This window comes from Grus americana, chromosome 12, assembly GCF_028858705.1.
Source record: "Grus americana isolate bGruAme1 chromosome 12, bGruAme1.mat, whole genome shotgun sequence".
NCBI classification, from domain to species: domain Eukaryota; kingdom Metazoa; phylum Chordata; class Aves; order Gruiformes; family Gruidae; genus Grus; species Grus americana.
In genome coordinates this window covers 16,032,107-16,058,261 of record NC_072863.1, presented here as the reverse complement: position 1 = coordinate 16,058,261, position 26,155 = coordinate 16,032,107, and the positions used below count along the sequence as shown (strand labels likewise).

General features: G+C 43.5%; 1 protein-coding gene across 2 annotated transcripts in view; it reads left to right on the top strand.

The window, feature by feature from the left end:
- The window catches only part of NRK (Nik related kinase), a 110,723-nt gene that overhangs the window by 39,633 nt on the left and 44,935 nt on the right, over positions 1–26,155 (top strand). For both annotated transcript variants that reach the window (XR_008578938.1, XM_054839230.1), the window contains exons 4-15: positions 5,789–5,914; positions 6,659–6,769; positions 8,587–8,677; positions 11,482–11,612; positions 14,466–14,520; positions 16,743–16,821; positions 17,501–17,676; positions 19,472–19,544; positions 19,940–20,135; positions 21,019–21,183; positions 21,952–22,113; positions 25,882–26,034. Coding sequence is in view for 1 of the 2 variants with exons in the window: in XM_054839230.1 (XP_054695205.1) it covers positions 5,789–5,914; positions 6,659–6,769; positions 8,587–8,677; positions 11,482–11,612; positions 14,466–14,520; positions 16,743–16,821; positions 17,501–17,676; positions 19,472–19,544; positions 19,940–20,135; positions 21,019–21,183; positions 21,952–22,113; positions 25,882–26,034 (1,518 nt within the window). In the remaining variant the exon portion in view is untranslated. The remainder of the gene's footprint in view (positions 1–5,788; positions 5,915–6,658; positions 6,770–8,586; positions 8,678–11,481; positions 11,613–14,465; positions 14,521–16,742; positions 16,822–17,500; positions 17,677–19,471; positions 19,545–19,939; positions 20,136–21,018; positions 21,184–21,951; positions 22,114–25,881; positions 26,035–26,155) is intronic.

Below are 26,155 nucleotides of genomic sequence, written 5' to 3'. Positions count from 1 at the left end.
CTGGGAGGAAAAACCATCTGTTTAGATCTGATTTGCTGCTGCTTTGTAGGCCTAGCATCATACTGGGGAACTTGTCCCATTGCTTGAGGGGTAATGATAACAGATCATCCTGTTTTCATGTTGAGTCACTTAATGCGAAAGCAGTTGTGATGGTTAAAAGTTGAGTGGCGAGCATGTTGGTGCAGCCACCTGAAGGGGGTTTTCCCTGGTGCTTTTTCCCCCACTAAACCCTGAACAAATACAGTTCAGCTGTACTTGAGTGTTTCTGCTCTCTGCCCTTGGTGCAGGCTGAGTGCAAGGCTTTCTGCTGTTATTTCCACTTAATCCAGGGTTGCCTGTGTTTTGGCTGCTAGGGCACAGGCTGCAGTCCTCCGCTTTATCACTGACTTCCTCCAGGCTGCTGGCGGTGCCTCTGCGAGATGTTGGGAGATCAGCGCAGGAGTGATTCATGCAGTTCCTGCCCATAGCTGCAGGTTCCTCCTGCAGCTGTTTGCTCTGCCCTGGGGTTGTCCTCTCCTCAGCCACCACATCTTGCAGCTTGGTGTGTTACGATAAACCCCGACTGCTTTTGGCGCAGCGGGCTGTGGACGGCTGTGTGCAGCAGCAGGGTGGGGTTGGCAGCTGTGGTTCTGAGCCCTTCAGACATCTCAGTGCAAATTCCCAGAGCGCTTGGGGTGAGCCATGTGGCTGCAAGAAATAGGGTTACTGCTGGCCTCCTGAGATGATCCGTCTGGCCAGGGACCGTCCTGCTGGTCTCTTGTAGCGCAGAGTAGATGGAGTGGTTGAAGCCAATGCATCCCTGCTGTGCAGTTGCTGTAGGCAGGAGCGTGGCTATGGCTGAGGCTGTAGATGTCCAGGGCATCTTTGAAGCTCAGTTCTCCTGCAAAAATAGCAATAGCTTTTCTCTGCTTCATAGCATTTGGTTACTGAAGCCTCCCACAGCAGCAGTGGGTCCTAACTGTAATGTAGAAATCCTCTCAATCTCCAGAATTTCAGTGTCATAAATTCAGAGTCTGTCAAGGATTCAGTTGGTTGTTTTTTTTTTTCCCTTGCATTGTTAGTCTGCTCAGGTTTAAGTTATTTTCTGATCCTTTGGTCTTGAAAAGCTAGCTTGAGGCATTAAATAAAGTCTTTAAAATATTGAAATCCTCATTTCCAATGTCCTGCCTATAAATTGCACCTGAGAGCAACATCTCACATGGAGTTTGGCTTGTGAGAAATGGAAGTTGTCATAGTAAACCTGCTTCAGTGAGGCAGGAGGCTCCTAGCCCCTGTGGCCATTTTCATCTTTGGGTGGTTATAGGATCTGATTAGTGCTGCACACGGAACAGTTTTCTCGGGGAGTGAAAATTTCATGTGGTAGAAACCAGGAAGATTAAAAAAATAAAATCAAGACAAATGCAGTCTTTTTCCCTTCACCTGTCTCCAAAAAAAAGGTGGAGAAGAGCCAAATGCCTGGTTTGGCGTTGTGATTTATGTACCTGCTTAGAGGACTCTCCTCAGTTCAAGCCTCCAGTAGATCTCTCATTCAAAGTGGGACAATGCCAGTGACAGAGCCCCATGCCAGTGTAGGGTGGTGGTGGTTTGGTCACTAACCTGCTCAGTAACAGGTCAGTGTTGTCTGACTTGGGAGAGGATAGGATTGAACAGGGATATCATGTATCCTAGGGCTCTGAGCTACTTCCTTGCTACTTGGATATTCTGCAGTGGGTTTCTCTTCCCCAGCATCACGTTTTCATCACTAGAAAACCCAACCTAAGTTGTCTTTCAGCTAACATTCCATCATAAGCAGTACATTTCTGCCAAAAGATTCTGTTTCACCAAATCTATGGGTTTTTTTCCCGACAAGAAATCATTTAATCAGAAATTCCCTGACCAGCTCCAGCTGTGATTGCTCAGCTCTTAAGATCTGGGACACACCAAGAGCTGAGCAAATCTGCCATTTGCTGTCATGAGCTGCAGCCCGGGGCTGGTTTGCTAAGAGCGGCAGCAGGATGCTGTGGTCATTGCGGGATCCTCTGGACATCTGTCAGGAAGTGCTGCTGTGTCATTTTTACGGGGGGGGGGCGGGAGCCCTCTGAAATGGGTGAAGGGGAGCTGATGGCTCATGTGCGTCTCCACGCAGGCTCTGCTTCCTGCTATCTTGCAGAGTGCTTGCAAAGAGGTTGGATTCTTGCTGCTTTTCTCTTCAGCTATCGGTGCAGGTGATCAAAGAGCTCTTCTGTAGCAGGTCATCCTTTGTCTGTCCTTGCTTTCAGTCTTTCCAGACAGCAAAATAACATTTAAATGAGAAACTTGTCATTAGAACTGCCCCAGTACTAAGGGATCTCTTAGTAGAGGATTTATCAGCTGATGATCTTGTTTCCATTTGAGGTCAGAGGCGTGTGCTTTCTAGTTCTTGGCTTCCTAATGTTATTGCAGATAGGTCTACATCTTCAAAAACAGCCTTTGATCATGAACCTGTCATCTTAGTGCACACAGCCATCTGTGCCCAGAAACACATTGGTTTGTGAAAGCAAACAGCTTTTTGCACCTGCACATCTCTGAGCTTGTTTCCTTTTCTTAAGCAGCATGATTTATGAGCAAGTTTCTAGACCCCTGGGAGATGTGGCTGATGGTAACACTGACAGGAGGGGTGGTAGAAAGTGGAAATCCTGAGAGTGTGCATGCACTGAAAAGTTGAGGGTGCTTTTGTCCTCAGGCACCCTGCTTGAAGGATGTATGTATGCTGAGACTTAGCGAGTCCAGATTCAGTTCCTGGCTGGACCTCAGTCATGGGCAGAATTGCTCACATTTACTCTTCTGCCTTGGTTTCTCCATGTGAGGTAGAGTAATTTTTCCAAAACTCACTCAAGCACTGGGAAGACAGAGTACTTTTTGTCTGTGAAATGCTCACCTGCTGTCCTGTATAGCCCTTTACCTTACAGACTGACTGATAGTTGAAGTCATGTCTCTGTCTTTGGAGGATGCAAGAGTTTGGCTCAGAGGGTTTCTGCTCAGCAGTGGTGGTGCTCAGCAGGCAAACCCACTGCCCAATCTAAGCAGTGTCTTCCCAAGGCTCTCATCCCGTTCCTGAGCAGTGTACAGTGGTGTGCGAGCACAGGGAACTGCCTCTACGGGCAGGGATGGGCAAGGGAGGAAGAGGCAGGTGCAGGAGGGAGCAGGTTCTGACCTTCTGGGTAAATAGATAAGGACACGAGGTAAAGCAGGAATGGCATCGTTGTGCTGGTAATGGGAAAGGAGCATTACACATGTGCAGCTCTTTGCTCTTGCCAGCAGGCCTGGAAGAGCCTACTTGCTATTCTGGCTGTGCTCACAAATGGGCACATGCTTATCTTTGTTTTAAAAGCACGGAGGCAAGATTGCAGAGGAATAAAGTACTCAGAGAAGAGCTGTGCCAGTACGGTTCCACATTCAGTAAATTAATAGGGCAAAGGAAGAAGAGCTGAAAAAGCGGCTGAGGAAGTGGTTGAGATCAGCCAGCTCCCCGAGGGGAACTTTGTGAAAGATGCAGGCTGGAGCTGAGGGCGTAGCAGGGAAGCTTTTCAGTCGGGCTCCACCAATGCAAAGTTCATGCAGATGGGCAGAGTTAAAAAAAAAAAAAACCAAAACCTCAAGATCTGAAGAGATCTTAAGTAAATTGAGGAAGGCCTTTAATAAAGAGTAATGTTGTCCCTCCACATGTTTAGTTTTCCTAGCAGAAGGAGTGGGTAGGAGGCTGGGGAAGCAAAGGAGTCCTCCCTGTTTGTCCCACTTTCTGCCCACCTTCCTTAAAGATCCATTACCAGAAACTCGTATCAGTGACAGGACCCTTGTGGTCAGGTCCAAGATGATGGTTCCCATCTCCTAATCCTCTGCCTCCTTCTCCTCCCTGTCTGTTTCCACCCTTTCGCGTGCACTCTTTGGAGTCCCAAAGGGAGTAGAACCTTGTTTTGCCTCCCAGAAAGCATCAACACAAACTCTCAGCTCCCTTTGATTGTGACCATGTGCAGAGAGAAATAGGACCTTGCTCGTGGAGGTTTTCCTGCATGCTGTCTGGGAGTCAGCTCTGATTTCTCTTGGAGACTCCAGATGCTGCACCAGGCTCCTCCTTACCCTTGCTAATTAAGTCATACGACAGCCAGGGCTGTATCAAGCTGAGGATTAAGGGTCCTCCTTTCCCCTTAATTGCAAACAAAAGATAAATGAAATATCTAGTGCAATGCGTGCAGCTTGAAAGCCTGTGTTCAACAAAGGGCCCGTTCTGAAACCTGAAATAGCTCATTTTGCTTCAAGTGGAGTTATTTCCCATTTCCCATTTCCTAAAGCTTAAGACAATGAGGCTTTGGTCTGGTAACATGTCTCCTGTGAATTGATGTTACTGGGGAAAACTTATTGGTCCCTTCTGTTGGGAATGATTTTTGTGTGGTCGGGTTTAATAAGACACATCATATGCATGTGCTTGAGGGAATTTGGCTTCAGCCTGTCAGGCTTTAATGTTTTGCAACAGGTAAAAAGGACAATGCAGCTGGTTTTGTAAGCAGTCTGTTGTGATGGTTAAAGGAATGCTTCGATGGCAAAGTTGCTGGAAAATAGTGGAAAAGTGCAGAAAAATGTCCTGTGGGACTGAGCTGTTCTTGCTGCCTTTTTTTTTTTTTTTCTTTTTTTTTCCCCCTTCACCTAGTAAGTGCTGACTGGGATGTTTTGCAGCAAGGTAAATTAATTTTCAGCTTTGTCATACTCCTTTTACCCAATACAAGGATACCTTGCAGCACCATTCCTTTCCTTTTAAAACAAATGAGACAGAAAAATCTACGTGCATTTTGCTGGGTATTGTGCACCATTTCTCTTGGTGGCAACACAGCAAACAGTCTAGCTCTGAGAGGACCTCTTCAGATCAGGCAGTTCTCTCTAAAAACAGGCATTTACTTCTAATGTAATTATTACAACTCGTGTTTCCGTTAGTTGTCTTATTGTGCACGGTGCTGTATTGGGCAGAAGAGAATGTCTGCTTTGAAGAGACTGACACAAAGACAGTGGGAAAACCGAGCTAGCTCATGCCTGGAAGGAGATGTCTAGGGGCGTGCTAGCCCCCAGCGTGCCAGAAACTTAATGGCATGATGTTAGGAGGGGGGAAGAAACTCCGTGGTCCAGGAGGGGTAGCCTCACAACTGGAAGGAAGGAGCAGATCCTAACCATGCGCTGGCTCTGGAGTTTGGTTTGTGGCGAGTTTCCTCCTTGGCTTTGATTTCTTCCCAGCAAGACCCTCCACAGGACTGGGAAGACGAATGGGCTGATGTGTGCACTAAGTGCTTTTCCAAGTATTTAAGTAATGGAGTGGTAGGAGTATTTTTATTTTTGTTTGGATCTGGTTAATTTCTTCAAGACTAAATTACTGCATACAGAAATTGCAAATGGGGGAGTGATAGGTCCTGTCTAAGCCCCTAAGGACACAATATGAGATTGTTATACCCACACAGGGACATTTTTTTATATTTTTGGTCAAACCCTAGCAATTCATTGTTTTAGGCTGATGGACCAGAGTGATTCAGTCATCAGTTTAAGAGCCTGTCCTTCAGTTACCAGTCTCATCATCATAAGATAAGGTTGGAGGGAGCCTCAGGAGGTCTCTGGTCCAACCTTCTGCACAAAGCAGGGCCAGCCATGGGATCAAACCAGGTTGCTCAGGGCTGGTTCCATCTGGGTGTTGAAAGCCTCCAAAGACAGAGGTTGCCCTGCAGCTCTGGGCAGCCCTGGAGCTCAGGGATCTCTGGTCACCTAAGGAGCCTTCTGCCCTCTTTTGCTACAGAATGAAGAGGAGGAAATCAAGCTGGAGATAAATATGCTAAAAAAGTACTCCCATCACCGGAATATTGCTACATATTATGGTGCATTTGTAAAGAAAAGTCCTGCAGGCCAAGATGATCAGCTCTGGGTAAGTGTTCAGTGTCATTTCTGTTCGTCGGATCTGCAGCTCCTTTCTTCAGAGCTCTAGTATGTTTGGCATGACCTCTGGCTCAGTGAAACTCTAAAGTCATTGTTCTGAAGAATAACATATAAAAGAGAAAAATTGTTCCTCCCTATATGTCTTCCATCCCCTATGATTTCCTCTGAGGATGGGCATAGATACTTGTGACTTGTGCTGTCATTCTGATTTGTTGTTTGAGCTTTTTTTTTTCCCAAATTAAATGTTTCTGATTTTTTTTTTAACAAAACTGAAAGAGAGTTTGTCCTCTTCCCCTCCTCTCCCTTTTCTTGTTGCTTTCCTTTCCTTTTTTTCAGTTGGAAAATAAAAAAGGGGAACAGAGGAATTGGCAATAAAGCAAAGAAGAAAAATGAATCCTCCAATTATTTTGGCTGCAAGATTTTTGAAGATTTTTTCTTAAAAAATTCCTATGTTTTTCAGTGCTGTTCGCTCTTGTTTTTCTGATTTTTGTAGTTTCTAAAAAAAAAAAAAAGTACCCATAACCTGCAATAGGAGAGGAGGATTACTCAGATTTTTATTTATTCAGCAATGTGTGTGATTCAGGAAATGAGATTTTATGTCACTTGGCATCCGTGAAGGTCGCGTGTAGTTTGCCACACCTTGATTGTGGTGGAGTGGGTATTTGCATGTGGTATCTCTGCTGGCACCCTGTTAGTGCTGTGGTAAAGGTGTATTGCATTTGTCTTCCTGCAGTTGGTGATGGAGTACTGTGGTGCGGGCTCTGTCACTGACCTGGTAAAGAAGACAAAAGGGAACTGTTTCAAGGAAGATTGGATTGCCTACATCTGCAGAGAGGTTCTCAGGGTGAGTCCTGACAACAGAGCTTTGTTGCTTGTTTGCAACAAAAAGGCCTTTCCAAGCCTTTGGTCACTAACATAGGTCACTAATGAGCATTATTGTTTAAAAGTTTTGATCCATGAGGCTCATGGGCTGTCGTCTTTGAGTTCAGAAGAGCCCACAGAGCCAGCATGATGGCTACTTGACATCCCATATTATTGTAGCTAATCCTATTTTCTGCATGAAGAACAGAAAATTCCTGTTTCCTATGGCAAATAGCCATCTTCTGCAAGTCCAGTTTCTGGGCATCTAGAAAAGTAAATACATTTTCTGTGTCCAGTAAGTCTGTCCTCCACATCAGGAGATCTTACTGCTCATTGATTCAGCTATTCATGCTGTGTAAGATCTTTCTGTTCGTAATTCCTTCACCTGCACACGCTCAGGGGCCTCTTTTCCGTGCTATTAGAAGCAATGTTGACTAAACAGCATTCCAAAATCTTGAAAGTTGCCCTGCTGGGGCAATATTCCCCAAAACAGTTCTTGGGGCTATATTTCATTCTGTGCAGGCTTATAACTTCTGTTTGTTTGGTTTTGTTCCTGAGAAGTACGGAGGATAAAACAATTCCCAAGTGTAATCTAGTGAACTAGCCTGGAAAAAAAAATAATGTTGGAACCTGTCATTCTAAATTCAAAACCCATTACAGAGTTACTGATCCATCTTCCTTGTAATGGAGTTTTACTTCTTTTCTAAATAATGGTAAGACAAATGTGTATTCTGGGAGCTGGAATTCAAATGGCATGCCAAAGTAATGCTTGAATAGGGGTAAATCTTTGCTTCTGGAGCAGAGGAGTTGAGAACCGTGCTCAGTAGAGAACATTGGCCATCTTACAAGGGTTTGGCATTAGACTGCAGATTGTAATAACTATAGCTGGAGAGCGTGGGAAGAGCCCTTCTGAAAAAAAAATTAAAATCTTAATGGTCTAGTCAGGTTGCTTTTCATTTGTGTGGCTGTAATATCTCTATTAAAGCAATTGATGTTAAAACATTTGGTTTATGCTTATGCAACTGAAAACCATGACAGCCTGCTGGTGTAAAACAAGAAATTGGATTTAATCATGCTTGTTTCAAAACAGAATGACCCATTTGCACATGGATTGACAATGTTCCCCTCTGGAAAATTTAGAAGCTGGGTGGAAGCTCTGTTTGAAGTCATTAATATTACAGAGGCTAAGCATGTTGAGTGAAGCATCCCCTGGCTTACTATAATGTATTATTTCAGTGTGTTCCTTTATATGTATGCTAGTTTAACCAGGGACAATTTTGGAACGAAGGAAGAGACAGGATATTGCAAATATTAGCTGAATGAAAACAGTATTTGCTGCATTCAAAAAACGGTCTGACATGGTACTTTGAATTTTCTGTGGTCCACTTACTATTGAATACAGTTTTGCCGAATGCAGAATTTAAGCCACTGTGGTCAGCCACCTGCTGTCTCTGGCCCTCACACAGAGAATTCTACATTGCTCTTTCCCTCTTTTGTTTGCTTTTAACACATAGTATAAGGAGGCATCCCTTGATTCTGAAACAGAAGTTTAAAATGTTGCTACCTCGTTCTCTTCCCACTTGACTTCAGAGATGCTCCACTACTGTCAGGCCTGTGGGTAAAGAAGGCAATCAAACTTCCTCTCTCCTCCCTGAAACTGGGGTCTTCATGTTGCTGATAACATCTAAAGGACTTTCCTATGAATAAAGTCTGAGAAGGGTAAAAGTGTAAAAAGGCAACAATGCCACACTCATGATAATGGTAGAAAGAAAAAATAAGGAAAGTCTGTTTTTCTTTTAGGGTTTGGCACATCTTCATGCTCACCATGTCATCCATCGAGATATTAAAGGACAGAATGTTCTTCTCACAGAAAATGCAGAAGTAAAACTGGGTAAGTTTCCTTAAATGTGTGCTAGAAACCTGTTCGTAAAAATTTAAGATTTCCATCTTGGAAAGAACCTTCAATAACCTCAGAGCAACAAGTATGTCAAGTAGCGTTAATGCCTGTGTTTATAAGGTGTCTGTCATGTAGAAAGAGCTGCAAATGTAACATGTTCTGCAAGGATGTCACTCACAGCCTGTGGGGAATACAGCTGCTTCTGGGCAGTCAAACGTAGAAGCTGTCTAGTAAGTCTTGCAGTCCCAAGCACAACTACAGGCTGGACGGAGAATGGATTGAGAGCAGCCCTGAGGAGAAGGACTTGGAGGTATTGATTGACGAGAAGCTCAACATGAGCTGGCACTTGCAGCCCAGAAAGCCAACCGTGTCCTGGGCTGCATCAAAAGCAGCATGACCAGCAGGTCGAGGGAGGGGATTCTGCCCCTCTACTCTGCTCTTGTGAGACCGCACCTGGAGTACTGTGTCCAGCTCTGGGGTCCCCAACATAAGAAGGATGCAGAGCTGTTGGAGCAAGACCAGAGGAGGCCCATGAAGAGGATCAGAGGGCTGGAGCACCTCTCCTATGAGGACAGGCTGAGAGAGTTGGAGTTGTTCAGCCTGGAGAAGAGAAGGCTCTGGGGGGGCCTTACAGCAGCCTTCCAATACCTGAAGGAGACTACAAGAAAGCTGGGGAGGGACTGTTTATCAGGGAGTGTAGTGATAGGACAAGGGCTAATGGGTTTAAGCTAAAAGAGGGTAGATTTAGATTAGATATTAGGAAGGAATTCTTCCCTGTGAGGGTGGTGAGACACTGGAAGAGGTTGCCCAGAGAATCTGTGGCTGCCCCATCCCTGGAAGTGTTCAAGGCCAGGTTGGATGGAGCTTTGGGCAACGTGGTCTAGTGGAGGGTGTCCCTGCCAATGGCAGGGACCTTGAAACTAGATGATCTTTGAGGTCCCTTCCAACCCAAAGCAGTCTATGATTCTGTGAAGTCACAGCACTATTGGGTTTCACAGCAGATTTTGGCATGCAAAGACATCCACACTAAAAAAGTTGAGGGAATAAAGTATGCTAATCCATTTCTCTAAGGGAAGTGGTTTTAGAGATTTTCATAAATCTGACAATAGGTGAAATTGTGTAAGGGCTACCACTCATGAGTAGCTCTTACTAATAGTCATCTCTCAAAAATGTCAGACAGTTTATTTCCTTTTCTAGCTGTGACATGTCAGTGTTGACAACTTCTGACTTCCTAAGACTAAACTCCAGTACATATCTCTCTTGAGGAGGGAATGTCTTTCATGTTTCAGGAAGACATCACAGAGAACGCATGGCAATGATTTAAAAGAGCACTCTCAAGGGAAGCACTTCTCTTATTTGGGATGATCTTTACACTCCCTCTCTCTTTAATTGAAAGAATTCACTGTAGAGTCAGAGAACAAAAATAATAAGCATAGCCTGTGGATGTGGGGTAGGATGTTTGGCTGGAGCCACTAAAAATAAGTACTTTAAATCTCATTATGGTTTAACCTTATGGCGAAATCCTGGCTTCACTGAAGTCAAAGGGATTTTTGCTGTTGTATTAAATGAAGGCAGGATTTTGCTTGTAGTGTCTAAAGGATAGGTACTAGTTTTCAACTGTTCCCCTCTTAAAACAGGCAAGGTGAGGGGTTTGTGTGTGTTTACAGTCTTGTATAGCTACTAGTCCCACCATTCTTCACATGGTTGACAAGAAAGTTAAACCTTTCTAACTCTGGGTAAAGACGAAACAGATTACTAAGTACAAGAATTTAAAAAACAGTTGTTTCCGGAGAGATTTAGCTCGTGTGTCTTAAAGAAGCTAGAAACCCAAGAGGTCCTCATTCCAGTTCCGTTCCACTTCTGTGTAAGTGTGCACATTTCCCATCAGAAGCACAGAGTGCATGATGATCCCAAGGTCAGGTCCAACTTGTTATGGGAGAAGGTTTGCTAAACAGGCACGTTAAATTATAGTACTACAAATGATTGTGGTTTGCAGATGATCTTAAATGAGGTAACGTAATTGAGAAGATCTACTTCTTGATGGTAACCATAGAGCTATCTCCTTTCAGTCCTTTCTTTTCCCTGCTACTTTGTCTTCTCTGTGAATAACACTCAAGTGCTATGCCCAGTGGATCCAATTAGTGTATCTTAGAGGTTTGTTCAAAGAAAAATACAATCACATAATTATTGGTTGTATGGGCCCTTCTTTGTATCTGGACAAAACTAATCCTGATGAAAGTAGCACCCTTTTCAGCACAAAGTGGACCACACAATTCTCTCATTATAATGAGTCTAAGATCAGAACAAACTAGTATACTCTCTAGCTTGTTCTAAGACAGTCTATGAATGTAAGGAAGGAGTTATTCCAAACACATCAAAATGAAGTGATATGATAGTTCTTTCCAGCTTTCACAAATGGCCATATTAGATACATCCAAATTTGCCTTGTCCATAGATGCTATTTTTCCTTTCAGATACTAGTGAAAGATCTCAAGTCATACTCAATGTAGCATTTAGATTAAGCATAAATTATTCTGTAATGTCTTCCTAGAGTAATTCATGTCTGATGTAACCTTTGTGGCAGATTTAGCATGCTGTTTATTTGATCCTTCTGTTAAAATGAAAAAAAAAGGCAATTAAATTTCAACTATTGGACAAGATGCACTGGAGGAACTCAGATTTGAGATGCATTGTACCCCAAAGGTTTGGTATTCTAAACTGCAAAAGTAACCGAGCAAACACTCTACTACATGGATACAACTCTTCATTAACTTCTTTACCTCTGCTTGGCTTTTCAGTGGATTTTGGTGTAAGCGCCCAACTGGATAGGACTATTGGGAGAAGAAACACGTTTATTGGCACACCATATTGGATGGCGCCTGAGGTCATTGCTTGTGAGGAAAACCCAGACTCTACGTATGATTACAGAGTAAGCGTTACAACTTTGCATAAGGTAGCAAAACGTGCAGGTTATTGCTGAAATCCTGCTCAAGTACTGCATTTGAAAAGTTCAAACATCCCTCCTTTTAAACTGCAATCATATTATAACTGTACAAACAGAAGTATTTGTAATATGTGGGTAGCGGCTCTTTTTAAGAGTGGAGTTTCATTATGAGTATTTTTTTGTGAATTGTTAATACATGAAATACACTTTCATGAACTTCTGTGCAAAAAACCCCACCTGAAATACCGAGGTTACAGGTCAGGATAGAAAAGAAAGGAAGAAGTAAATTTGGAAGGAATACTTGAAATAGTGTAATACTAATATGACAAGTTACTGCTTTCCACTGTGACAGAGCTGTTTTACTCTGTACTCAGCTGCAAATCCTGAGTTAATTGGCAGTAATTAGTATCACTTCACTCATTTATGAGCACGTGACTGCAAGAGGTTTCCCATCATCCCAGAATGATTTCTGGTCATTCACAGGGTGGCTGAGGTGAGACAGCACAGAATTTCTGTATTTCAGTTTGTGCCCACTGCCTCTTGTCCAGTCACTGGGCACCACTCAGAAGTCTGGCTTGGTCTTCCTTACTCCCCTCCCATCAGGAATTCGTACACATGTATGAGATCCCCCAGAGCCTTCCCTTCTCCAGACTGAACGGTTCCATCTATCCCAGCCCAGAGCCTCCCAGTTCCAATCCCTTAAACATCTTTGTGGCCCTTTGCTGCACCCACTCCAGTATGTCCATGACTTCCTTGTACTGGGGAGCCCAAGAACAGCTATCAAACGCTTTTTCTGGTTCTCCTCCTAACTTTTATAATATGCTGAGGCTGTTCCAAAGAGACTTCAAAGTTTATTCTTTGTCCTCTGGCTTGTTTCCAGCGGTGTTGTCATTTGTCTGCCTACACTTACCATGCAGGATGTTTTCCAGGGATGGCTTTCTGAGCAGCCATCTTCTGAGTGTCCCTCCTGTCACTCTCTTGGTTCAGGTGCTCTCTTGCTTGCCACTTTGCACCTCTCGTTCTAGTTGTGGCTTCAGAAATATTTATTAGAAGAACCTGTGATAGCTTACATTTTCCTAGTGATTCAGATGCTGTGATTCTCCCTTGTTGAGACCTTCTGTGCTGCACTGGCAGAGTGAGGTCACGATGTGTGACTGTCAGTCATGTCCAAAGAATGTTCTTGGATTTTATTTTAGTTTTCATACCATGTAAAGCTTCTACTGAAACCTCATGAAATTAATCTCTTGTCTTCATTCCCTGTCCCCAGTTGGTTTCCTTTTCAGAAGATAGAAGCATTAGGAACGCGCGCCTCTATTTCTTGAGGTTTCTTTGCCTTCAGTAATAAGCACAGTTCATCTGCTAGCATTTATGTCTGCTTCCGACTAGACTCTGCAGGTGGTAGTTTAAAACTGATCAGCAGAGGGTTTTGGAAGTGCTTATGCAGACAGTGCTATGACTCAGAAGGTGGCATGGGGCCGGTCTTTTCTACAGAGATTTATAGCTGATATGATGAGTAAAGTAGCAGGAGGCCACTCTGTAAATTCTTTCTGTTCCAGCTCTGATTTAAAAAGAAATAAAATAAAAAATTATAACAAATAAGTAAATATATATACATGCATAAATATGTATATATACACACTGACCTTTAGAAGCACTGCTGTCTGCCTCTCCCACTTTGAAGCTCCAAACCAAAATTCTTTGTAGCATGGTTGTTTCTCCCATTGTCCCCCAAACCTGTGGTCCTACCCCTAGAAGACTTTACTAATTTTCAGTCATTTACTTAGCAACAAGGCAGGATTGTGAATCTGTTTGATTCCCACCAGTTTTGTTGTCAAATCCCTCCACAAACTATGATGTGAACTGGTTTTCAGCTTGTGTAAAGCAGTTCAGAGCAGCTGGACTGAGAAGGTTCTGTTGGTAAAGTCCAATTTAGTTAGAGTGCCAGGCTGGGTACGAGCTGCTATTCACATAGTGGTATACTGCTTCTAATCTTTGAAGGTTTGTCTTCTGTCACTCCTTTTTTAAAAGACAGTTTTGGAGAAGCCCTGCAAGTGGGTTTGATCACATGCCTCTCATTTGGCTACATTTAGACAGAAAAAATAGTAAAATAATGCACATGATTAATCAGGTGGAAACCTGTGAAGTTTTTACGGTCACTAGTAGTGTTTCTGATTTACCTTCTGTGATCAAAACCTGGTCCTTAGCATCCAGATAACCTGATGAAGGAAACTCCACTTGAAGTTAACTGAGCTGAACATATGCTGCGGCATAAATCTGACTGCATGATGTGCTCTCCTTTCATGTGCCCAAAAACATGTGACGGGAGATTTAGTAGACAGAAAAAGTCAGACTCCAACGCCTGACTATAATTTCTCTTCCATCAATGTAGAAACTCAGCAATGACTGCTCTGAAATAAGCATTAAGACGAAGGTTTTTTTTGGCCAGGAGCAAGGGTTGAGGCACTGCTCTGTCTCACTGCCTCATGAAAACAGTTTAAAAGATTTAAGACGTATATTTAAATGGTGCCTGCTATATTCTGGCTCTGGTTTTTTGAATGCAGAAGGTCTGCATTTTGGGGCTGGCTGCTTAAATGATGAATCAGCTGTTCAGAGTTTCATGGGAAATGGGAAGCTTCTGGCGATTAGCACATTTCCTAAAAGCTCAGTAGGGAATGGGAGGGAGCAGAATGTATGTCACTCCAACTAAAATGACCCAATCCAGGAGAAATCTAAGGAAACTGTAAAAACAAACAAAAAATCCCAAACCCAAAAAAAAACAAACAGAAAAAGAAGCTCGAATGCTGAAAGTTGCAATGTGCAATGTTTCTTTTCCTGCAGAGTGACCTATGGTCTCTGGGAATCACTGCTATTGAAATGGCCGAAGGAGCTCCTCGTAAGTGATTTGGTATAAAGGTGGGGGTGTCTATGCTTTGTGAACATGTTCTGTGTTAAAATAACTCATGCTTGGCTAATGCACAGATGTACCAAATTCTGGTTTTGGTTCTATCTTTAAAAATAATCTATGACTTTTTCTCATTTGGACTCTTTTGCTTTTGTCTTCCTTTTAGACCCTTTAAAGTCTATATTTTTATTCTTGGCCTTCATTTCCTAGGGAAACAAAAATTGTTTTCTTAGAGCTCTTGTTAGCATCACTTTGTTGATCACTGCCTGTGGGTACAGCTAAGCAGAAGTGATTGACACATTAGCAGAAAAAAATGTCAAGAGTGGCTTTGGGTTTAGGTCACTAGAAAAAAAAAATAGGGCAGTGGGAGAAGCTATAGGCCTAAAGGTTATATTTTGATTCTGGGACTGACTTGATTCTCACAGGTTTTGGGATGAATTTGTATTTGCTGTATTTGCTCACATAATGGCTTTGGTCCATAACTACATTCTCATCAGGACAGCAGATTGCCATAGTTTTGCAGCCTGCCCTCGCCTGCCAGCTGTCCCCCTCATTCCTCCGGTTAGCATCTCGCAGCCGTCAGGCAGAGATCGGCGGCTGCAGCGTGGATGCAAAGACCTCGTGCGTTTTTGTTTCCGTGGAGGACCGGTTGCTTTGCCCCAGCACCCGCGAAGCAGACGTGATGTGATGGGGTATCCGGTCACTGCTGAGAGCACAGGAGATGAAATAAATTATACTCTGGCCTGAGTTTGAAAGCACGTAGGCTGTGTTTTTAGAAAACACACTTGGCTGTTCTCCCGTCAGACTTGGTTTTTAGCAGTGCTCAGGAGCCAGCTGGAGTTCAGGAGCGCTTTCAGACACTGTGCTTCAGCCTAGCTGAAGCTTTAGTCCTGAGACATGAGTCCATGGGGAGTTTTCTTTGAGAGAGACTTTGTAGCTTTGCATGCTAATTCCTCATGCCACTTGTATTTGATTTTTTCGCTAGTTTTGGCAGGGAAATGATATGGATTACATTCTGCTGCATTGTGTTTTGTTTACTGCAGTACAACAGTGTCTGGGACCCATAGCTAGAAACCAAACTTCTCCTGCCCCCATCTCCACGTGCTATTGAAAATACAAAGGAAAAAGTCCAGTGCAGAACCCAGATGTGAGAAATGACAGCAGGTGGATGCAGGCAGAGAAATTAATAGAAGGCAGTGAAGGCTTTACCAGACCACAGTCTTCTTACTTTTACTGGTTCTGTAATGCTGTAAGTCCATTCCTGTTAAGAGGATCACTGCTGAACACCTGTATATCATAAGAAATCAGCCTCCATATAGTTCCTATCAGTTGTCATTCAGTAGCTCTGTTTTGTGAAGGAAGACCTCTGACCTTCGATATTTCTCCATGACAGACGGAGCACACTCATAATTCCAAACAAAACGCCTGGGATAGATGAGATGTGATGGTATTTACTTTCTGCAGAGTTCTTTGTAGCTTCAACTTTCCACAACAGTAACGCTAAAGAGAAGTACATTAGACTGGAGAGAAACCAGCATCTGAATGCATGAGTAGAATCTGTTGTAGATTGTCTAATAATGGTGCTCACTTCCTGAAACACAGAATAGATGAAATGTGTGCTTAGTCATTACGCCCTGTGCCAATGATGCAGTTTGAGCTCTCTGCTTTGCATCAAATTTTCTTCATCCTGCATTTTCTCTTGTGCCATGAACAACGTAGCTAAGAGTTTGGTTAAAATTTAACTTACTGTTTATCTGAATCATGACCCAGACATAATAAACTACTAAGTATTTCAATCCCAACTTTAAGTTCTATTTATGCAAAAACACCCTTTGTGGTCTATGAGAAAGGTGAGCTTTTTTTACATCCTTCTGAAGCCTTATATATAAAAAATATGAAGAAAGTTGTACTTGTTCCTGCCATGCAGCCTTGCTTTCAAATCTCTTTAACTGGTAATAACAGTTCATTGGCGTGAAAGATCTCTGTGTACTCAGAGACTTTATTTCTTGGCTGTAGTGTGAATTTCGTTGACTAATGGTGTGGTTCTGCGGCGGATGCTGTGCTGTTGGAAGTGGGAGTGTTTGTGGAGGACTGCTCCTCGCTGTTGAGAGAACCAGGCTCCTGGCCCAGCTGGGTCAGCGTGGTCAGGCTGTGGGAGGGACGCGGGGGGGGGGGCACATGCACCCTTCAATAGCTTGTGGTTTCCTTTGCAGCCCTGTGTGACATGCACCCCATGAGAGCACTCTTCCTCATCCCACGGAACCCGCCCCCAAAGTTGAAATCCAGAAAATGGTAAAGAGATTTGTAAAAACTCTTATTTTTGCTGCAATGGGCTTAGGAGGATCTTGAGCACTCTGGTCCAGAGACAACGACCTTGTTAAATCCTACAGTGATCTATGAGGTCATTCCTAGGCTGTTTCTAGTGATGGGTTAAGCCACAAGTGCAGGGGTAGTTTACCTTTGAGAAGCAACACCTTTCTTTTGAACTCTGCCTAAACTCGTTGCAAGAGTCTGGTGTGGATGGCTGAAGTTGCAGTATAGGCAAGGCTTAGATCAGCTGCTTGGGGTCAGCGCTTTGTCAGAAGACCGCGTGGTCATTGTGGGGCCAATGGCAGTCACTGTGGCCTACAGAGAATTATTTTGTCTTTTTAAATAAAGTGCATAAAGAAAATCTTCACCATATCAAAGGGTAGGGGCAGTTTTGAAAGAGTTGCATTGGCCAGATTGTGGTTTTGTGGATCCAGATGTAAATTCAGGGTTACTCCACTGAGAGGGTGGTTGGGGTGGAGTTCCCCGTCATTCATCCTCAGCGCTATGCTGGTCTCAGGAGGCACACTGGTGGCAAAACTCGAGTTGTTTCACACAGTTCCAGTGCAAAAGGAAACCTTGCAAAGTTAGTGCTTTCCATCACTCAGGGGTAGTGCTTGATGCACAAGTTGAGTGTTTTCCTCCACTTTTCTATCTCTTTCAGGTCAAAGAAATTCCTAAACTTTGTTGAAAGCTGCCTTGTCAAAAATTATTTGCATCGTCCGTCCACTGAAACCTTGCTTAAGCATTCTTTCATCCGAGACATGCAGAATGAACGGCAAGTGCGCATCATGCTGAAAGACCACCTGGACAGGACCAGGAAGAAGAAAGGAGAAAAGGGTAACATGGCAAAAACAAAATAAAAGACAGTGCAGAGAGTAGGTCCTCTTCCAATTCTGGCAGCAGAGTGCAAGGCAGATGCAACTGAAATACTAGAACCATGAAAACTGTGAGGAAGTGTTGTCCTTCATAGTGGTGGGGCCATTTCGAAGATCTCTTTGCCAAAGCCCAGGTCCTTAATGGTGTTTAAGTGCTAACGTCCTTGGAGCCTGACTGACCCTGATTCACTGAGAGCAACCCTAAGGCTAATGTGAATGAGGAGTCTAATTAAAGTTTAGGTCCCTACTTTTTTGAGTATCTAAATAGTACTCAACGATCATTTCCTAGTCTCTTAATTCATCTGTCTGTCCCTGATCCATTTAATTTACCTGTTGCACCTCCATGTAATTTTTTGAGTTCTTTGGGGCAGAGGTGCTCTTTAAGCGTTTTGCAGTGGAGTGCACAAAAGAGACCTTGAGAAGGCCTCCAAGCTCGAGCAAAACACAAATGGGTATAATGAATCATCTACTTCACAGGGTGGCTGAAGAAAAAGAGAGAATCTGAGTTCGTTCCAAATGCTAGCTTTACTCTTCAGAGCAAAACCTGGAAGAAGCAGTGCTGGAGCAAGGATGATACTTGTGTAAATGCCTGTGCACAGCAGATTAAGGGCTTTGCAAAGTGCAGAGAGCACCGTAGCCTGTTGACCACGGATTTTCCCCCCCTTGCCCTTTCCCCTCTTCCTCTTCTGTATATTTTATACTGGCAGGGGCACTATGAAGATCAGCGACTATGAGGGCAAACTCGGGAAGCACAATACAGTTGGAAAGTGACTTAGAAACTCCAAGTATTGATTTGACAACAGGACTATTTGTGCCTAAAATGAAATTGCTGATGCAGTGTAGATTTAATGACTCCAATATTAGTCACAAATACCACCACCTCTTTCAGCTGTGAATCTCAAAGCACATTTGAATGGAAAGAATTAGAGTTTCTCACAAATGCCCTTGGGGGCAGAGGCAGGGAGAAATGCAATGGTAACAGTCACTTGTTGATAGATAGTTATATTTTGACCTGAAAAGTGCTATTTTTAATCAAAGCTCCCCTGAAAGGGAGAACAGTGTGAAGTTGCCAGACTATACACTTCAAAATAGTGACTTCAAAAAAAAAAATGAAGTCCCACTTTAGCATGCCGTGTATCCCGCAATGCGGAGTAGGGCCAGTTTGAAATTATGCATTAAAAGCTGCCCTCATATTAGTCTTGAAGAGAACTTTAAAAGTATGGGTCAGCTTCTGAATGGCTGTGCTAAAGCTAGCATTAATTTATTATCCCTGTTTCTTTTTTTTAATTATTCACTTTAATACAAAAGGAAACCTGGACTTACTGAAGGCCTCAGCTTAGCCGTACAAGAGGTAGACAGCAGCAGAGAAGGGCAGTGCGAGTCTTTCGTGTCCTATCTATATTTCTTTCTGAAGAACCCCTCTGCCGGTGCTGTTAATGGGGGTTGGATTTCTCTGTGGGTTTAGCCTAATTTATTTCAGATGATGGAAATAGGTTAGTTTTGCAAAACCAATACAGTCAGTCAAGGGAAAAGGTGGGAGTATGTAAAGGGGCTGCCCTAAAACATTATCTGAACTAGATTTTGAATTATGTACGTGGATGTCTCGCCTCCCCTCAGCTTCCCAGTGCAACCTGTGGCTTTTAAATTCCTGCTGAGCTACATGTAGTTCAGACTGAGTGCTCAGAAAGAAAGTTTAAGATCATATCTTAAATAACAGCATCCTCCACTGGGGTTTGTTTATTGTTCTCTTTTTTTAGAAGAAACGGACTATGATTACAGTGGAAGTGAGGAGGAAGATGATGAGCTGAATGAAGATGAAGGAGAACCAAGGTTAATTTTATTACTGGAATAAAAAATTTGACTGCCCAAGCTGTTCTCATTGAAGGCAGCCCTCCTCAGCCAGAATGGCTTTCCTAACTTGCTCTGAATCCCTTATCTCCTGTATCCCCTCTGGTAACTTTAACTGTTTTGTAGCTCTCAAATATAACTGCAGAGTAGATGTCTGTAATGAGCTGCTGCTTAGTTTCCCTGCAATAGGGAGAAAACTCTCAAAATAATCAGCTTCAGGCTGTTTTGTAGCACAGTAAGCGCAGATGCATAGTCAACATGCTGGGGATTTACCGGAACATCTTAATTTGCTAACACAGGACACCAATTCCCAATGCACCTTGTATTCTCTCTTTAATGTTATGTTTAGTAATGTACAAACCGCCCCTTTGTTTCAGCTCCATAGTTAATCTCCCGGGGGAGTCGACTCTCCGTCGCGAATTTCTGAGGCTGCAGCAGGAGAACAAAAACCGTTGTGACCCTCATCGCCAGCAGCAGCAGCTGAAGGACCAGGAGAAGTACAAGAAGCAGCTGCTGACAGAGCGGCAGAAACGCATCGACCAGCAGAAAGAGCAGAGGCGGCGGCTGGAGGATGTAGGGACTGACTTGTATTGTTGTTCTGTGTCTCATCAGAAATAGAAAATACGCCTGTAGAGAGTAAGCTTTGAAAGGCAAAGAAGGCTGTGTTAATTTTCAGCACAACCTGGGTTGTAGTCTTTAGCCTCGGGAGAACTGTGTTACTTTTGAACACAATGATTTTAAATGATTTTAAGAGGGCTCTGTCCTTTTCCTGCTGACAACCTGCCCTGAGCTTTGGGAGCAGAAGAGGAAGGACATTTTGCTTGAGTTTGTTTGGCGGTGGAAGCCCAGGCAGGTGGGATGAGAGATCCCGATTTCTTTCTCATGTGCGTTGCCCAATTCGGAGTCTGTCTGATCCAGAGTCCTGGCCCTGCTTCTGTTTTCGATGTTACAAGAGAGCTGCTGCTGTTTCAGCTGTCTGACATGCTATGGTGTTGGAGGCATTGCTAAATCACCAATGTGTCTCTTCTCATGAGTATCTGATGAAATTCAAGCATTGTGCAAACACTCTGGAGCTGGCATTTGTGAAGCATAGTGCTGCTCCAGCAAACTGCGGGGCAGGGGGGGGACTCTGGAAAAACCCTTCCTGCTCAAAACGACGGGAAGACATTTGTCATTAGATTAGCTGCCAGCCATCACAGAGATCTCGCGTGCCTGCTTAAATGAACGGCAAATCTGCCCTCGGCTGCCAAAAGGGCAAAGGTTTCGCTTCAGGTTTGGCAGTCGTTGTGGTGGCAGCTTGTGGCTGTCTGCTTCTGCTGCGCAGCATTTCGGGTGTCCCCAGTTAGTGACTGCATAGCAGGAGACAGGCCTTGTGATTAATGAACACTGGCTTAAGTAATTGGTGGGTACAGAAGTAAAGTAAAATAAGCAATGTTATTCCCTGGCTCTCTTCCAGCATCAGAGACGAGAGCAGGAGCTACGAAGGCAGCAGGAGTGTGAGCAGAGGTGGCCAGAGGCCAAGGCCGCTCAGAGGAAGGAGGAGAGGTGTAAGGACGACAAAAGGGCTGTGGAAGATGAACGGTTCATAGTAGATGGACAGAGGAAGTCAGAAAAGAAGCAGGTATGAAAAGAGTGTTTGGTGACAGCAATTCGCAGCTCCCTGGTCCTGTAGCTGATGTCTTTCTCAGATCCCTGAGAGTGTTCCCATCCTCTGAGTCACAGGCCAGAGAGGGACTTTTTTAATGCAATTACTGCCTCTTGTTCGCAGATTCAGCCTTCTTTCAAGTTAGCTTACGGTTACTGAGTCATCCTCCTTATCTATAGTAATGACACTGCCTCTCCCACTTCTGTCCCTGCCATCTCTCCGTGCTGAAATGGGCTTCAGTGGCTTCAATCTGATTTAAAATACCTTTACCGTGAAAGCTTCCAGCATCAGCTGAACCTAAGCGTAAATCTTCAGTCTCCAGTTTCTGTTCGGGTTTTAACCAAGACTGTTTCTCTTTCACAAATAAAAATGGAGAAGAGGTTAATTTTAATGCTGAAGTCTCATTGTCAAGTCTGACACCTTGGCCACAATGTTTTTCTAATGTTTCAGCAGCAAACTGCTTTGTAATCAAACAGAAGCATGGAGTCTTTGATTAAAGCCCTCTGGTTTTTGCAAAAGCAAAAAGAAAAAAACCCCATGGTTTTCTGATGTGCTGTCTCAAAAGTCAAACAGAGAGTGTTTGGGATCACTTTATGCTTCCTATTGCTCAGGGTTGTGGCACTTCTGTCAGCCCTGCTGGAGTTACGCTCACTTTGTTCTTTGAAAAGCCAGTGTTTCAAGCAGTCAACTTGGTTGTCCTCCAGGACATTGTTCTCTCTGAGGTTCATCGCTCTTTGCTTTCAGAAGGTGGAAGATGTGCCGCACAACAGGAAGGTGCACCGAACTCTCCCCAAAGATCAGACACAGCTGCTGTCTCTCCAGCATGACCACAAGCAGAAGAAGAAGGAGCCTTCCAAGAGTTCAAATTTAGCACTGCATCCTCCATCAAGCAGCACAAGCAAAGAGGTACTGTCTCGGCCAATGTAACATTTTGGTGCTTTGCAGTTTATGATGCTGTGGTAATGCTGAAACAGAGAACAGACTGATCTTTAAACATAAATCTGGAGCTTGACTTGTGTCTTGCTACAGTGAAGCTTTTGTTTTCCATTAATGTAGAGGATAAGGGAAACGAAAGGTTGCTCTGTTAATTTGACTCAAGTTCAGGGAAGGGTTTGAGTGGTGAATGGAGGAACAGGGTCCTTCTGGTCAACCAGGTGTGTTCCAAAGAGAAATGAATTAAGGTAGTATCATCTGAGGTTTTAACAGATGACTTCACCTGATTTTAGGGTTCACAAAATTGGCCCAGACACAGAACAGCATCATGCCTCCCAAGCACAGATCTCCGTGCCTCAATGTCAGGCTGTGCTATCTTTTCTTGTTCTTTTTCTCCCAGGATTTTAGGTAGGTAAGATTTGATGGATCAGGGGTAGCCACATATAGTCCTCAATTAAGCGTTGTAATCCATTTCACTCCTTTGCTAAGTCTGAAAGTATTTCTGCCCACCCACCTGTTGTGCTTACTGTTATTATATTGTGAAAAGCTATGGGTCCATTTCACATATGTTATCTCATCGTTCCTAGCACACTTATTTTTCTTTTTGATATAATCCCAACTTTTGAACCTAGTGGGTTTGATTTGTTGCATTACTAAAGCCTGGGTTGATGGCAAAAATCTCAGTAGCTTGCAGGTGCCTCCTCGGGTGGATGTGATGGTCTCTGCATTCATGGCAAAGCATCTTCCCAAAGCACCCAAGCAAGACATGAGGAGAGCTCATGCATATGTATGTAGGAGGAATGCAGAGCGCTGCTTTTTAACATCTTGCTGCAGTCTTTAAGCAAGTGGCCTCTTCATCACCTCTTTGTGTGTGTGCATGCTGCAACTGGTTCCTTAGCTGAAATTTTCTATATTGATAAACAGTTAAATGAAACTGCTAGGATTGTTGAAATGCTGAATTTTAATAACTGAATAGAGTCTGCTAACAACTACACAGCAATATGAAATCAGGAAACTGTTTACAAGGGCATACAGCGACAGGACAAGGGGTAATGGCTTTAAGCTGAAGGAGGGTAGATTTAGATTAAATGTTAGGAAGAAATTCTTCTCTATGAGGGTGGTGAGGCACTGGAACAGGTTGCCCAGAGAAGCTGTGGCTGCCCCATCCCTGGAAGTGTTTAAGGCCAGGTTGGATGGGGCTTTGGGCAACGTGGTCTAGTGGAGGGTGTCCCTGCCCATGGCAGGGGGGGTTGGAACTGGATGGGCTTTGAGGTCCCTTCCAACCCAAACCAGTCCATGATTCTATGAAAAAAAAGATATTAAGCTCCTTGTTAGAATAGTAGTTTGTGAAAACACGAGAATAATTCTGTTAAAAGTATAACTTAACTGTTGAAAAACCAAATGCCCTAGCTCCAAAGGCTTTGTTGCATTGACTGATTAAAGAAACCATTACTGAAATTTGAATGAACTCCTCTTGAAATTAGTATTTGTTTGATGGTGAAGGGCTGGGTCTTATTCCGGCTGGGGAGTAAGTTGAGTGTGGACAGAGAAGTAAGCTGCTTTTACTTAATACACAACATCAAAGTCAATAAAAATGCTTTGCCTTTGGTAGGCTTTCAGTGGGTGGGGAGAAAATGCAACTCAGTTGTGTTAATTTAACTTTCTTTTTCTACTTCATTTTAGTTAGAAGTCAGAAGTCAGAAGAACTGCAAATGTCAGTTTAAATACTCATCTCTGGTTTTGGCATGTGTTTTGTAAATGACCCCTTTGTAGCAGAATGACATGTATTATGGAATTTAGTGTGCAGTCACTGTTAACTTTTAATTTAGTGGTGAAATAAAATATCACTAATTGCAGATAAAATGCTGCCTGCCTTTTAGGTTCACAGCACGAGGCTTTTGTCGTTATGGTTACCATGATGTACTCTAGTTTTAAGGACAAATTATTTTACAGTATTACTTATTTAATCTCAGAATTTCTTGGAAGTCACAATCCTTCCACTAAAATCATAATTAGTGGTACAAGGTTGCATTTTTTTTGTTGAAGTTTGAGACTTTGTAATTACGTCAGCAGTCATAATTATTCACAATTTAAAAATGCTTTATAGTTTTGACTGACTGTAACAGTGTTAACTCAGTGAATTTGTTCTTGTTGATATTGATCTCTCCCAGTTTATTAGCCAAAGAGATGCTAGTTTCTCTGTTGGAAGAGATCTACATGGGGATAGAGATGGCCTAGTCAAGATCAGGTTTATTTGCATACTTTTTTGGGCTTAGTGGCATTTGCAGGACCAATTATTGGTACACAAAAACTCTCCAGAATTATTCTTGCATTGAAGCATTAAAACCAACCAAACAAAAAACCCTAAAGCCCTTCAAAGCCTCAAGTTTAATATTTGGGGCCACAGAACCTTTTCATGGGAGTTCCTTGTCTTTGCCGTTGCACTCATCCTGTTGCAGGCGGGTCAGGGCAGGTTTCCCCCGGTGCGTGCAGATGTGAGTTCACTCTCTGCTGTGTCTAGTCCCAGCAGCACTGGGGATAATGAACTGAGAGTCAAGGACTCCTACCTTGGGCTTGGTGCTGCGCTAGTTCGGTGCCTGGCTAGGGGCTGGCGTCAGTTCTGGGAGCCCAGTGTTGGCTGCATGAGTTTGCATCTGGATCATAGTATATTACATTCAAGCACCCTTGGGGTGCAGAGGTGGTAGGTAAATTATCACATCTAGCTTAGTGAAACCACTCTAATTTTTACATTTTCTTTCTTGCTTATGGTAAAAATTGCCTTTCATTATTAGGAGTTGCAAGTAATGAAAATCTGGCCTCAAGAGTAGTATAACGATCAAGTTCACTGGGGCTGGAATTTCATGGTATTTGGCTGTGGTTGCTTGTTTTAATAAGTTCTTTTGTGATTTTTTTTTGTGTTCTTTTTTTCCCCAATCGAGATCTGTGAGACTAAGCTGAATCATTTTCCATCTCCTCAGTAGTTTCCTAGGCTGTGTTAAGAATATGCTTACCTTCATGACATAGGTACAAACATCCAGATAGAGTGAGAGATACCATTAAGAATGCCCACCCAGACACAGATAACAGTGTTTTTATGGCATTAATCTCTAGTTTACTGTGTAGAGCTGTTTCTAGGCTGCTGAATCAGAGGATATGCTAAAGATTTACACTAGAGAATGGGAATTAGTCATGTTGAATGAAACTGGAAAGAGTAGCGGGGTCAAAACCATAGGATAAAGATTTTTGTAATGAGCAATACCCTCAGGAAATAAAAGGACCTTTATTCCTTCTAGGTCATGTTCCTCAGTATTTTCCATAGTGCAAGTAACACACCAAGAGATAGTGTTAAGTGTTTCAAAGTAGAAAGCAGCATGCAGTAATGTCAATGCTGTAGAAGGAGGCAATAAGTGCACAGCAAAACAAGCTGCATGTTGTCAAAGATAAGTAGATACAGACAGATGATTCCTCCCAGCTAAAATCCCAGCCTGCAGCAAATGGGATGGCCTAGAACACAGCAGATGGCAACTCAGGGCCTTTTTCCTTGCTGCAGTTTGGAAACTTGATGGAAAAGGAACGGTTGCAAATGGAGAGGCAGTAACGGTTCATATTGCGCCAGGGATGACCTCTTCCCGATGGGGAGGTCCATCAGAGTCGATGCGAACTGTGCTGCTGTTGGGGAACATCCAGGCTGCAAAGCCTGAGGCTCAGTGTGCAACATGCTGCTGCTTTTCTCATTCTCAGGCCGAGGACCGAAAAAAGAAAAGTGATGGCATCCAGCCTTCCCTCCAGTGGCCAGCGGTGCTGGGGCATGAAGCCACACCACACACCAGGATGGGGTCTGGCAGCAGTTCCAGCCCTTGCACCCCCGCGCCGCAGAGAGCCGTGTTAGTACAGGTATGGTACCGCTGCCCAGGTGGGGAGGAGAAAGCATGGGTGGTTCCTAAGGAGAACAGTGTATTGGAAACCTGATTTCCTTTGCTTGTGGCACAAATGACTGAGGCATGTGCAAACCAGC